Raw genomic sequence first — 14,536 nt, 5'->3', positions numbered from 1 at the left:
TAGCGTATGGGGCAGGAGTAGATTGTACATCATTGTGGTATTGAGAGATAATTAATAGCATGCAGAAGGAAATGATGTAATTTTCCCTTTCCACTTTTATTTGGATTTTTAAAGGTCTTGTTAAAAAGGGGACTTACAGCTTTTATTAACATTATACCTTTTTCCCCTGTGGGGGACAGTCTAGTTGTGTAAAACACATGAGAAAAAAGTGTTTCTGAAAGTTGCTCATTACATGTCCTTGTTTTTTAAACAGTCCCTCACTGCAGGGGTACTGCTCTTAGGATGCGTGAAAGAGTCTAATCAGTTTGAGCTGGTGATCAGCTTGCCCAATGGGCTCACTGGATTTGTGCAAGTGACACGTATAAGTGATGCCTACAATGAGATGCTGAATGAACAGGTGGCTACAGATGAGCACTTAGAGGTAAGACAAGGTGCATGTGTGTTACGTAGTTGTTTGGTGGGTTCTGCAAGTACCACCAAGCAGCAGGTTTCTTCTGTTTAGGCCATTCTCTTGCCTCCTCTGTTTCCTGCTCTGTCCTGAAGAGGCCTACATTGTAGAAGACCATTTAGAACTGCCTTTAAAACACCTGACTTGCTTTGGTGCCAAGATGGGGAACTTGAGGCCATCCAGATGTTGATGGCTACAGCTAGAGGTGATGTGCCCAACAGCTACAGCTAGAGGTGATGTGAGTTGTAGTCCAACATCTGGAATGCCCTGCTTTGGTGTTTTGCACACTGCAAGAATGGGAGGATGTGCATTGAAATATCTTCAGAACTGAATAAAAACCCAAAAAGTAGACCTTAAAAAAACACTTCTAGATTTTGACTGACGCATCCCATTCCACTCTGGAACAACATAGGCCATTAACATGAATTTCCTTTGGCTTGCCATCTGTATTTTGGAGGAAATAAGATTTGAATAGTTAAATGGCTATATCACAACCCCTTCAGTAATCAACATTCTCCGTAGCATGTTCAAAAATGCAGTTGTATTGCTTACAGCAGAACATTTTGTTTGGTCAAAGTTTCAGAGTCAGTTGCTGTTTCTGTTTTGATATGTTCATTATTTTAGTCTTTACCTATTAAACTATCTTTTTGCAGAATCTGAATTCTCTCTCAGATCTCTTCACCCCAGGAATGCTGGTCAGATGTGCTGTGGTTGGTGTGGAGAAGACTACTACAGGTCGTCAGAGTATACAGCTAACAATCAACCCCAAAGATGTCAACAAGGCTTTGAATGCTGCCACTCTGAGACCAGGCATGGTATGAAACACATGAATTATCTGTTTTTGCCTGCCTCTCCAACATTTTTTCATGTAGCTTAAAAAAATAATAATAAAGCAAAATAAAAAGCACAAAACTACAACAATTAATAACAACAGATTAGCAGAAAAAATAGTTTTGAAATGTAAAGTAACAATTGAAAGAAGCAGTAATAAAAACACAGTGTGATGAATTAAGATGTCTGGGTAAATAAAAATGACTTTACTTGGTGCCAGAAAGTCATCCATGTTGGTGCCAGGTATAGCACCAAGTCATCCATGTTGGTGCCAGGTATACAGACCTAGAGAGGGGCTTCCATGGAAAAGAACCTCTCTGGTATCATCACCTGCCCTAACTTCATTAGCTGGGGAACCTGGCATCAGATGAGTTCAAAACATATCATCTGTTAATTTTTTGTGATTTGATATGGGAAAATGTTATTGTGCCTTTTATAAGAATGCAGGGAATAGAATTTCAGCAGGTGCAGATATCTTGTCCTAATATTGCTGTGAAGGGTATAGGTCTCCTTTGTGGGAGCCCAAAGTCGTTTCTTTTCAGATAAACTTGAGTGCTTGAGGAGGGAGGAACAACAACAACAAGTCTGATAAAATTTCCTTTAAGCTTACGCTTCTTCTCCAAACAGCTGCTCTCTGGCTGCATCTCTAGTGTGGAAGATCACGGCTACCTTATTGACATAGGCATCCAAGCAACAAAAGCATTTCTGCCTCGTCAGAAAGCCAAGGCCTACCTGCAGTCAGCCAACAAAGGTATAACTATACTTAGGAGTACTGGGTTTAAGGCAGGGGGAGAAGCAAATGGGTGGTTTAGAGAACTGTAAAATCTTAGATTTGGGAGTTACCAGAGGCAGAATTTACTGCCGTGTGTACATATCATTGTACAGTAACTTGTAAGTGGCCAGCTGGTGCCTGGCTTCTCTTGTTTAGGAAGCTTTTTATGCAAAGTGGAGTATTTCAGTCTAGGATGAAAAGCCTTTTAATGTGATGAACATGTGAAAGGATTTCAGAAGTAGCTGGTGCCAGGAAATAATGGCCATAGTGACAGAAAGGTAATGTCAAAGCTTTGCTGATAAGTGATGATAGTTGCATGTGTTGGTCTCTTAGGGACTGAGCTGAAGATAGGCCAATACTTCAACTGCCTTATTGAAGAAGTAAAGAATGGTGGGAGGATAATCCGCATGGCCATTGATCAGTCAGAGGTTGCTGCAGCTATTGCCACAGAAGAACAAAACTGGTCCCTTGGCAATTTGCTACCTGGGCTGGTGGTGAAAGCCCAGATTCAGGAGGTAAGCTGTTATTTACGAATTAATGTACTAATCTTATTTTCTTCTCCCTTGGAAGAGTACAGTGAAATTATTAAATTCCCTCACACACCTGCATTTTAAACAAAAGATGCATTCACTTTTACACAGCTGTGAATTGTTCCAGTCTTACTACTGAAGTGGGTTAAAATATAAGGATAATTGCAAAAATAGAGGCTTTTTGCTGGAAACATCTATGACCCTATGTCTGAACCACATGAGGTTTTTGGTTTTTTTTGTCTTCTAACTTAACCTAGATTTTAAAAAATCCCTAAAGTGTGATATTCAACATTAGCCTTACTCAGGGTAATCCACTGGAGTTAATGGATGTGACTTAGGTTCATTAATTTCAATGTGTCTACTCTGAGTATGACTTTGTTGATTACCATCCTAAAATGTTATTAAATCTAGTGATTTACAGCAGTAGAAGACATAATTTGGAACCACCAGCAAGAGAATAATTAATATTGTATACATATAAGCATATAATACATATAAACCATAAAACACACATTTACATTTCATGACAGCCACATTAAGAACTAAATATTCATCTAGATCTGTCGGAGAAATTCTTCTGTTTAATTTTACATCTTGCAGGGCAATTTTTGTTTCCTTTTGAATATTTCCAGGTGACTCCTTTTGGAATTTCTCTAAGTTTTCTGTCTTCCTTCTCTGGACTTGTGGACTACATGCACATGACTTCTACAAAAACAAGAACCTACTCACCAGGTCAGACGGTAAGTGATTTTATAGCAAGTCTTAAATTTTGTTAAGGTGGTGCTGCGGGACTTGTTTAAGATATGAATTGAATGGGTGCATTTCTGTATGGTTTTGCCACAGTCATGGAGGCTAGAATGTTCAAGAGAAGTAAAGCACCATTCTCAGCACATTCCCTATTTTACCTACAAATTTAACAACTTCCCCCCCCTCTTTGTTTCCCCCCCCCAGGTGAAAGCATGCATTCTCTTCAACAATCCTACCTCCAAGGCAATACGCCTATCTCTGCGCCCAGTTTTCCTCCAGCCTGGCACTCAACTTGGCAAGCTGTCTAGTGATCAGATTGGCAGGGTAGTTCCAGACTCCACAGTTGAGACCTTTCTCAAAAAGACTGGTGCCATCTTCAAGCTGGATGGTGGCTGCCTAGCTTTTGCACATGTAAGTAACTCAGTGCTGATTGCATCTTGTAGGAGGGTAGACCCTTTCAACCATCATGGCTGATATTTGGAGAGCAGTACATCAGCACTTTTGCCCGTTACCGATTCAATACATAGATGTGTATTGGCATCTGTTTGTGAATGTGTTATATGATGTCTCAATTTGTTCTGGTGTATTGAGAAGAGCCCAGAGTCTGAAGGTAGCAAAGGGCTTTTCTAGATTCCCTTGTTGTTTGCTCACCCTTGTTAAATGCAATCATAACCTCTGCGGTTACATTGTGATCATAACGTCTGTTGTCACGTTGTGATTCATATTGGAAGGTAGAATCAGACAGGTGCAGCATCTAGGCTTTGCTTTGCTTTCTGGATTACAGCAGGGTTAATCCTAAACTAGAAAACTGCCTGGATTTATAATTCAATCTTCATTTTCTGCACTATCTTTATACCTCTTTCAGATAAAACATCTTTCAGATACTGCCAAATCTTTCAAACCTGCAGCATTCAAGCCTGGAAGCAAGCATAAATGCCGAATTATTGACTACAGCCCAATGGATGATGTGGTGCTGGTGTCTCTCAAACAGTAAGCTTTAGAGTGCAGTTTGAATGAACCAATCTATGAAGTATCTTCATATACAGTACTCGTGTTTCAAGCATATTTCCGTCTCTTAAATTCTATGCATAGATGGAACTTCCTCATGCCTAACAAATAATCAATACATTTCAGTTGGGACACAAGTCCCATTGCTTTCAGAACAGCTGAGATGGAGTGGGCTATCTTTAAGGAATACATCAAAATCTATGTGGAAAAAGTAGAACTTTTGACAGATATTGAAGGAATCCAGAAAATGATTAGAGTGAAAGGAGAGAAAGTTAAGATAGAAGAGATTAAAGAAATAATGAAATGCATCTAAGCTAATTGGAAAAATAAAGTAGCATAACAAGAATGGCTGGAAGTCAAGTCACTTGGTGGGTGTCCGTGTGGGGTAGGCATAGCTGCCAAGTTTTCCCTTTTCTCGCGAGGAAGCCTATTCAGCATAAGGGAAAATCCCTTTAAAAAAGGGATAACTTGGCAGCTATGGGTAGGTGTGTAGGTATGTTGATATGTATAGTTTAGGTAGGTATTATATAGAGTAATGTAGGCATGTTTTATGCTATGAAAATAAGGTAGTGTCTTGTGTATATGTATTGTGTAAATGTATGCATTTTATATGTTAATAAGATTTTTAAAAACTATAAAAAACAGAACAGCTGAGATGGCTACATTATACACACCTGTGTAGTGGATTGCATCTGCACATTTTTAAAATTGGTTCCCTAGGTATCCAAACTTTCTGCCTTCAGGTGATGTTTTGCTCCTTCAGTTGCAAAGGAAAATCTGTTGAGTCCAGACACTTTCTGTCCAGACACATCCATTACCCTACCCTATGTACACCAAGGCCAGTATCGGTCTAGATCATGGCACATAATGTGAATGATATTTAGACCTCATTTAGATAATATATACCAAGTTTCATACTGACAGCACAGATATAAAAAGAGCCAGTATAGTATACAGTGGCAGGCCAGGAACATAGGAGACCAGGGTTCAAATCTCTGCTTGGCCATGAAGCTCACTTGGTGACCTGTTCTGAAGGGCAGGAGGAAGAATTGGAGGTGGGGGCGAATCAGTTCTCTTTACTCTTTCATCTGTTTCTCTTCCACCTCACAGATCAATTTTCACTTCCCTTCTTTTTGTTTGCAGACACATTATTGAGGCTCCATTCCTGAGATACCATGATATTCATCCTGGACAGGTGGTGGAAGTAAGTTCAGGGAGAAAAAAATAATCCTTGAAATCTTGGTTATCTTGCTGAACAAACCTGAGGCGAGGGCTTTGGTCCAATTTTGTCCAGCAATAATTTCCTTCTGACTTGTGTGCTTAATGTCTCTTTGAACCTAAATCCTGCTGTGTGACATTAATGGAACACTATTAATTTCACTTTAGCATAGCAAAGCAGTTGCATTAGTTGTACAGAAATCAGTCTGGTTTCTGCTACATTCCACAAAGTTAGGTGCAATGGATTTGCCTATCATTTAGTTAATGTAATCATGCTTTATTTAGATATTTATATGCTGCTTTTTAGGCAAGCCTTGCCAGGCAGTCTGCATAAAAAGGTTTAAATAATGAACAACAATTAAACTGTATGATAAAACAATAAACATAAGCTTCAAGGGGGAAATGAAATTATTGAAAGCTAGATCTCTCCCCTTCAAGATGGTTCTTAAGTAACGCTGTAGTAGCAGCTGAGGGGAGAGGGACATTTGGGGGCTGGGGTAGCCAATGTGGTGCCCTCCAAATGGTTGCCCAAAGGAGTTGTTGGGCTGCAGCTCCCATCGCCTCTGACTGTTTGTCATGCTGGCTGAGGCTGATGGGAGTTAGAGTCAAACATTTGTCATGGCCCACATTCGCTACCTGAAAGCTAAATGGAGGGCATCTCTTTCTGTACTAGTTTTTCTTGCTTTCTGATCCCTCGTTCTTTTGGACTTTAGTGCACGGTGTTGGCTCTGAAGCCCTTTGGCATGCAAGTAAAGGTGACTCAGCACATCAAGGGCCTGGTTCCCCGACTGCATCTGGCAGATGTGCTTCTGAAACAGCCAGAGAAGAAATACAGTGTGGGGAGCACTGTCCGGTGTCGGGTAAGAACTCTCTGTAAGGGACCACTTTGGACTGCTTTATCGATTTCTCTAGCAAGGAAAGACCAAGGGGGCTTCCTCCATGCAATAATCTGTCTTTATAATGAGAGCTGCTGTGGTTCTGTGGGTAACATTAGGTTGAATGTGCAAAACCTAGGATCAGAATCCCTCTTAGCCATTGTGTTTACTGTGTAATCCTTGGATCAGTTACTATCTCTCAACCTAGCTTATTCAGAATTGTAGTGAATCTAAAATGGGGATGATGACATGTATTCATAATTTCTAATATTTCTATTTTACCTACTCAGAAGTAAGGCTTGCTGAGTTCTGTGGGACTTGCTGGCAGGTGTGTAGGATTACAGCCCCACAGGATGAGATGTAAACAGTGTTTCCGTCTAGGCAGGAGTTTGTGGCAGAATTCTGGGGCCCCACTCAGCAGAATGAGCAGGAGAGGCCCCGATGCAGTCAGACTGGGTTGCTACATATTTAACAAGGTGAAGTAATAAACATTACCAATTAAAGAGGATCCCACGGTAGGACGCTTAAGAGTCTAAAATTACAATCCTTTCTTCCTTTGCACTGACTTCAGCACTGACATCCTTGACTTTAGCACAGACTGCAAGCCCTGCTTTTGGTAGGCAACTTCTGAGTGCAGCTTCTTCCAGCAGGGCTTGAAGTCGGCACCAATCAGATGATTGCTGCTAACTTTAGAAGGGATTGCCTCCACTTGGTATTTTAAAGGTGCCGAATGCAAGCCCTGCTTGCCAAGGAACAGTTGAGAGCTCACTTTAAGGCTCTGAATTGCTCCTTTGCAGATACGTCTTAACCTGTCACACACCTGATATCATCTGACATCAGGTCTTGGGCAAGTGGGTGTGCCTTAGGGAAATAACCTTGTCAGCCACATTAGGACCCATGCAGTGGCCCATTTAGCTTGCAGGCCAGAGATTTCCCATGCCTATTTTGAATAGTTAAAGAAGTATTATTCAAGTCCTGTTACAGGATGAGCTCTGTCTCTGACAGCTACCTCCTAAAATTTCGTAGCCCTTACATTTCTAAGGTGATGGGTTGTGCCAGCCGTATTAGGACTGAGCCCATGAGTTCCAAGCTGACATTTTGGACATTCCTTCATTTTGATTCAATTGCAGTTTCCTGCCAGTTGGCATATATAATTCCAATTTCTTTTTCTTCTCCAGGTGCTTTCCTGCAATCCTGAAGCAAGGAAACTCGCTCTGACGCTTAAGAGAACACTTGTCAATTCTGAACTCCCTGCCGTTTCCAGTTATGAAGATGCAAAGCCAGGCTTGATCACCCATGGTTTTGTTGCATGTGCTAAGGACTTTGGCTGCATTGTGAAATTCTATAACGACATAAAGGGCCTTGTTCCCAAAAATGAGCTCGGTGGGGCACCTTCAATTGTTCCTCAAGAAACATTTTATGCAGGCCAGGTAAAAGCTGGGTAAAAGTAAAAAGTCTGATTATACTTGATATAAATTTTTTAGTTGTTAATAGCTGTACACATTTGCATAACAGATTTGCGTAACATCTTTAATGCACATTTGTCTAGTGATAGAACATGAGTTGCAGATTATTGTTACCGAATTCGACCCTTGATATGCTTATGTAGTAGGACATACCAGTAGCAGTGGTCTCTCTTCCTCTCTTGAAAAACATTTAAGTAAAAGATTTTGAACTACTAGTAAAATGACTTCTGGTACATTTGTTACTTTAACACACAGAGAGGCATAAAGCCAGTGGAAAGTTACAAAACTTCCACATTTTATCCAGGTAAAGTGGAGGAAAATGGGTTAGGACCCAGATAGGATGCAGTAGTGGGATGTTTGGGGACACATTCAGGTGATCCTGTTTTTGAAGTGTGAGAGTGAACATGCCTGCAATATGAAGATTCTTTTGTTTTGCTCATCAGGTGGTCAAAGTGATTGTCTTAAAATGTGAGCCTGAGCAGGAGAGACTGCTGCTGTCATTCAAGCTGACAAATGAAGCACTAGCTGAGGATGGTGGAGGAAAAAAGACTTCAAAGAAGCGAGAAGTAACATATGAAACCGGACAGGTAGTTAATTCTAAAAGATCTCCTTTCCCTGGTAGACCTGTTGACAATCCGTTAGGATGCTAGGAGCAAAGACAGGAATTTATGATATTTCTAACTTGGGTTTTATTTCATACAAAACGATTAGATTATCAGTTCATATACAGTGGTACCTCAGGTTAAGTACTTAATTGGTTCTGGAAGTCCGTACTTAACCTGAAGCGTACTTAACCTGAAGTGAACTTTTCCATTGTAAGTAATGGAAAGTGGATTAATCCGTTCCAGATGGGTCCGCGGAGTACTTAAACTGAAAGTACTCAACCTGAAGTGTACTTAACACTTAAGGTATGACTGTATCTTAAGAAGGACTATGCTATGGGGTCCCAATTATAGTACTACTTCATGCAAACATGGAGCATTTCTGTTGGATTTAAACCACTTATTCTTACTTGAAGTGTTCTGCACATCAGAATAAATGCTCAATCTGGTTGGTCTAGATTTAAATTTAAACATAAATTATTATCTTCACTTTGAACTCCCCTCCCACATTCATCAGTATACCAACACATATTGTTTCATTGATAACCTAAGAGTAATAATGACTATTGCACTTACTGAATCTAAGCACAACCAGAAGGGCTGCTGAATAGGCATTTAGCGATGTAATGATGAATGTTATCTGTCAGCTATATTCTATCCTGTTCCCCACCTCCTTTTTAAAAATCAATTCACAAACCAAGAACTTATACAATGACCACTAATAATGAACTATTTGTTGTAGATATTACTGCAGATTTATTGTGCTATTTTTGTTATAGTCAAATAAGAACTGGTTTGTTTATTTATTTGTATCGATTATTATTCCTATGATCCTTGTTTATAAAACCCAATAAAAAGTTATTCAAAAAAAATAAAATATGCTCCTAGACTTTAACTTTGATTGTTATCATTTCTTTCTTTTATCTTTTAAGTTGCTTGCATTTTGAGAAACCTTGTTATCCTGGGAATATTGCATTTTAGGCGGTCTTCCACGTATTAAAAAAGTGTCGCCTTTTTTCTCTCTTGTTCAGATTGTTGATGTAAAAATTCTGAGGAAAAAAGAAGATGGCCTTGAAGTTACAATCTTGCCGGACAATGTTTTCGCCTACCTTTCCACAAATCATCTCTCTGACTATGTGTCTAATAGCAAGTTGTGGTGGTCCTGCCTTAAAGCAGATGATATACTCCATAGAGTGTTATGCCTCCATGACAAGGGAGGTCATGTTGTATCCTTTTGAAGTCCATCCAAGCTTGATGAAACCATTTAGCCATTTTATGTTGTACAACAGCATTAACTTGCATTGCATTGCATATACTGTCTCCCAGACAAGTGATCTTCAAAGATTCTGTCTGTGTCAGTTTTGCCTCTGTGTCTATGCAGTCTGAAGGAAAGAAATGGTCTTAGAAGATATTTTTTTTAGATGGAGTGAGAGTAGAAGTGAGCAATGGTTTTTGTAGCCTTTAGTGTCTTCACCACCTTGGTTTTTGGATAAAGCAATTATTCCCTTTGCTTTCTTCAGTTGTTTTTTTTTTAATGGCTGTCTGCCAATTGGGATCCAGTGGAATCTTGTTGCTGACAGAACTTTTCTTTCCCCCCTGCAGAATCTGAATGGAATCAGGCAGTTGGTTGGTTGCAACATGATCTTACTTTTTGTCCTATGTCCCCTGTGTCATAACAGTCTGTCTTCCTCCCCCTCTATGTTGAGAGGCTTTGGTGAAATGCTTGTTTTGTGGCTGCCAAATAAAACCAAACTCCCTGTAGGCTCCTCCTCCTCAATTTTATTCCTTGACCCATTGTTTAGACCCTGAGCAGAAAGCCAACAGTGATTTCGGCAATTGAGGAGGAACGGGTGGTGAAGAGCTTTTCAGACATCCAGCCTGGATTGATCCTGACTGGCTTTGTGAGAAACGTCATGCCTTATGGTGTGTTTGTGGAGTTTCCATATGGTCTGACAGGACTGGCACCCAAGTCGGTAAGGCATGTTGCTAGGTTTATTCACAGATGTTGAGGAAGAGGTGCTTTCTAGTTAAAATAATCTCTTATGCTGCACTGCTCAAGGATAAAAATTCCTGCTGAGAGAAGTTCTCTAGGTGGAATTGGGAGTAAGGGCACAAAACAGTACATAGGAATTTCCTGCTTGCAAGTGGTGTGCGAGAAGCTGTTGTCTAGTGGTACGTTTTGAAAGGCAGGCACTCAAGATGGCCCCCATCCAAAGGTAAAGGACCCCTGGACAGTTAAGTCCAGTCAAAGGTGACTAGGGTGCAGCGCTCATCTCGCTTCAGGCCAAGGGAGCCGGCATTAGCCCGCAGACTGCTTTCCAGGTCATGTGACCAGCATGACTAAACCGCTTCTGGCGCAACCATTCATAGCCAGTGCCCCCAGAGAGAGTTCAAGCAGCTGTGCTTGTCCATATACTGTATACACTTGTCACACGCCCCAAAGAGCAGTAGTACATGGCACAATTCCCAATTTATTAGCATCAGCTGACTGTCGAAGAATAGATGTTTATAGAACAAATGCGACTTTTAAAACACATTGAACATTATCCAAAGATCTTCGGCTAGCTGAAAATGCAACCTTTAGTCTTTATTTAGAAAGGCAAACATTCTAGCGATGAAGTGTTAATTAGAATGCTAGCATGAAGTAGCTAATAGAGCTGTCTCTTAACTCAGCCTAGGTAAAAGGTTTCTTGTTTGGAACTGTTTTGTTTGCATTCCTTCCTATCTGGAAGTCTTGAGGCTGATGGTGTTGATAGCTCTCTTGCGAAGACACGCTTAAGGAACAGTATTAATTGGTTCTTATCTCCTAATTGCTATAGGCGATGAGTGACAAGTTTGTGACAGACACCAAAGACCATTATGTGGTAGGTCAGACTGTTGTTGCCAAAGTGACCAGCATTGACGAGGAGAAGCAACGCATCCTGCTGTCCCTGAAGGTGTCTGAGTGCTCCTCCGAGGATTCTGTTTCGGAGAGCTTCTCTTTGCTGCACAAATACTTTAAGGAGCTGCAGGAGATCAAGAGTATCAGGAGTGGAAGAGGTAAAGGCTGTCATGGTGATAGAACATGGCCCATGGAAACCTTGTGTTGGCCACATACACATAGTGGATGCATGTGAGCGTCCTGGTTTTGGGGCACAAGCTGGAATCACCGTTTCTCAAGATTTTGTCTGAAATCAGGAGGAACTGTTCAAAATTTTATTTAAAGAGAGGTTCAAAGATTCAGTTTCAGGTAAAACATCTAGTCACTCGGCGTGGTTTTCTGCTATATGTGATTGCCAAGTGAGTTTCGCTTAACTTGCAGTTGGAGAAAGATTACATTTCTTTGACTGGCACTTTGTTTCTGGGTGACTGGCTCATTTGCTATGAGCTTAAAAGACCCCATTTTTTCCTTCCATTTTCATATTGACTTAAAGATACAGTAAGAAAGTTACTTTCAGGCACCAGTGCATAATCCCTCAAACTAAGGGAATCCACTCATTTTTAATAGTTAATCCTTATTGTACTTACTCTGACTTTCTATAGTTCAGTGATGAAACATCAAGCTGCAAATGGGACTTAGTTCTTTCTTTATCCTCAGATGATGTCGGTGTGGTTCAAAAAGTCTGTGAATTAAAACCTGGGCAGAGGCTGATGCTGACAGCTCGCAAAGTCAACACTGATGGTTCAGCACTATTTGATAGCACCTCTGTTTCTGGCTTGGCTATAATGGCTACTCATAGTCACCTTGGAGGTAGGACATACTTTGTGGTCTCTCTCTCTCTCTCTCTCTCTCTCTCTCTCTCTCTCTCTCTCTCTCTCTCTCTCTCTCTCTCTCTCTCTCTCTCCACCCCCCCCCCGGTCTACTTTGTCCTGATATACTATATTTTGCTCTTCGGGTTGGAAACAAATAATTGATTGCAAAGAGTGGAATCTTTTTGAACAGTCTGAGCAGCAGAAGTGTGTCTGAGACCTGAGTGAATTCTGGTTTTTTTTCCTGACTCAGCTATCAGTGATGTAATGTAAATAAATAGTTTCTCTTACTGAAGTACTGAAGTACAGTTGCTTCATTTTGCCCCAGTTATATCAGGCAATAATCCTAAGGTGCATGTTTTGTTTGTTTGTTTTTAAAGGCAAAAACATTGTCCAGGGTGAAAAAACAAGAGCTGTGGTTCTCTACATTGATTCCCTAGAATCAAAGGTCCATGTGTCGCTTAGAGAGGAGTTGCTGTCCCCCAAACCTAAGAAGGTATGATTAGCCTGAAATGGCTTTTATGCTGGATACCAACCTGTGTAGCTGGTTAATAACAGAGTCATAGAAGAGAGGTTCATAGCATACCATAGAAATGAGCAACATATGAAGATAATTCAATGGAATAACTAGGCCAGGGGTGGTTGACCCACCCTCCAGAGAGCTGTTTTAGCTTCCTAGTCATATTTTTCTGCCTCCAGCAGCAGCAAAGAGAAAATCAAAGTAGACACAGTGTGGGGAGGAGAGATATCTGTGTGCATCCTGTGTGTGTCTGTACAAGAGTGGTGTATAGCCATTATTACCACTTGCATATGACTGCTGGAGGACTGGGCAAAGGTGAATGCAGTCATTGAGACCAAAACAATTGATTAGCTTATATTCAGATGTCAAGGGGCCATAATGAGGAGGAGGGAACAGCTTTCCCTTCCTGTGTCCTAGAAGGAATAACTGGATTAAAGCTACAACTTCTTCAATATTATTTCATCCTTAGGAAAAATTGATCACTTGTTAGGCTCACATCTGAGAAAACCCCAGGGAGTGTTGGCATTTTCTGCTTTTGCGTAGGAATTCAGCTGGGACCTAAAAATGAAAAATAAATGTTGCGTCCTGAGATTTTGAAGTAATTTCCTAGTCTTTCCTGGCAAAACCCTGGAAGGTGCATTACTGGAGTTTTTCTGATGAGGGTAAAACATCTGTCAGGAATGCTTTTAAATAATAGATTTAAGCCTTGGGCCAAATTGGCTGCTGAAGTCTGTACCAGGTTTTTTTTTGGTGTGTGTGACTTTCTCTGGATGTTTTTTCTGTGTTTTCCAGTTAAAACTGAACTCTCAGCACCAAGCCATCGTGCAGCATGTGGCTACAGAGCATGCAGTTGTTTCATTGGTAGGAAATGGTCATCTGGTTGCCATACCTGTGGCTTCCCACTTCAATGACACTTTCCGCTTTGATTCTGAAAAACTGAAAGTGGGACAGTCGGTCCTAGTGGTTCTGAAAACTCTCCAGCCAGGCGACTGTGGGCTCTTACTTGCTGTGCAAGATCAGAAGAAGAGAAAGGCTGTAATCAGGTCACGGCGTGAATCTGAAACACTTGGGGAAACCTCGGCCATTGTGAATCACTCACTGTGCTTGGGAGATGTGGTCAAAGGAACTGTCAAGTCAGTCAAGCCTACCCATGTCCTAGTGGCAATTAATGATCAGCTGATTGGCTCCATTCATGCATCCCAGATCCTGGATAATGTTTCCATAGGCACCTTTCCAACATCAGTGCTAAGAGTTGGGCAGCAGCTGAATGCTCGGGTGATTGGGGGCAAAGACATTAAAAATCACAGGTAAGATCCCTCCAAGCTTCTGAGTGCCTTTTCTGAGTTTTAGCCAATTACTAAATTTTAGTTCAGTGTTCTAGCAGGCACAGAACTTTCCAGATCTGTGTCCTAAGTGCAAGTGTTGTCCTCATGCATTTATTGCTCTGTTACTAATTTTCAGTCCAAGTCAGGCAATTAAAGCATAGTCACTTGTCTCTCTTCCTACCTGGATATAGATCCATTTCCATCTACAGCTGACAAGGAGGCAACTTGCAGTTCTCTGTTGGAGAGACGTTACCCAGAGTGGGTTTTCTCCTCCCACTCACTCTAGAAGAAGGACTTATGCAAATTAAGGAAACACTTTTGTGTGGAAAAGACCTCTTCCAGTTTTAGTCCTGTATGCTCGGAGAGTGATTATTTCTTCCCCTAGAGCAGATAAAGAGGGAACTTTGAGAAACTATCAAATGCTGAAGGGCCACTTACAACTGGAGTAAGGATGATGTGCTAATC

The 14,536-nt window shown here is 41.0% G+C and overlaps 1 protein-coding gene across 3 annotated transcripts in view; it reads left to right on the top strand.

Moving 5' to 3' along the window:
• PDCD11 (programmed cell death 11) overlaps positions 1-14,536 on the top strand; it is a 28,391-nt gene that overhangs the window by 2,730 nt on the left and 11,125 nt on the right. For all 3 annotated transcript variants that reach the window (XM_035132632.3, XM_035132630.3, XM_035132634.3), the window contains exons 4-20: positions 254-421; positions 1,102-1,263; positions 1,907-2,030; positions 2,385-2,566; positions 3,214-3,321; positions 3,533-3,739; positions 4,194-4,318; positions 5,480-5,540; positions 6,268-6,414; positions 7,608-7,859; positions 8,339-8,482; positions 9,529-9,723; positions 10,300-10,470; positions 11,317-11,536; positions 12,075-12,227; positions 12,607-12,722; positions 13,539-14,053. In XM_035132632.3, coding sequence (XP_034988523.3) covers positions 254-421; positions 1,102-1,263; positions 1,907-2,030; positions 2,385-2,566; positions 3,214-3,321; positions 3,533-3,739; positions 4,194-4,318; positions 5,480-5,540; positions 6,268-6,414; positions 7,608-7,859; positions 8,339-8,482; positions 9,529-9,723; positions 10,300-10,470; positions 11,317-11,536; positions 12,075-12,227; positions 12,607-12,722; positions 13,539-14,053 — 3,050 coding nt within the window. The remainder of the gene's footprint in view (positions 1-253; positions 422-1,101; positions 1,264-1,906; positions 2,031-2,384; positions 2,567-3,213; positions 3,322-3,532; positions 3,740-4,193; positions 4,319-5,479; positions 5,541-6,267; positions 6,415-7,607; positions 7,860-8,338; positions 8,483-9,528; positions 9,724-10,299; positions 10,471-11,316; positions 11,537-12,074; positions 12,228-12,606; positions 12,723-13,538; positions 14,054-14,536) is intronic.

The sequence above is a fragment of the Zootoca vivipara genome, chromosome 5, assembly GCF_965207765.1.
Source record: "Zootoca vivipara chromosome 5, rZooViv2.hap1.1, whole genome shotgun sequence".
Classification (NCBI taxonomy): Eukaryota; Metazoa; Chordata; class Lepidosauria; order Squamata; family Lacertidae; genus Zootoca; species Zootoca vivipara.
The sequence above is the reverse complement of the archived record's forward strand: the minus strand, read 5'-3'. Positions and strand labels throughout refer to the sequence as shown.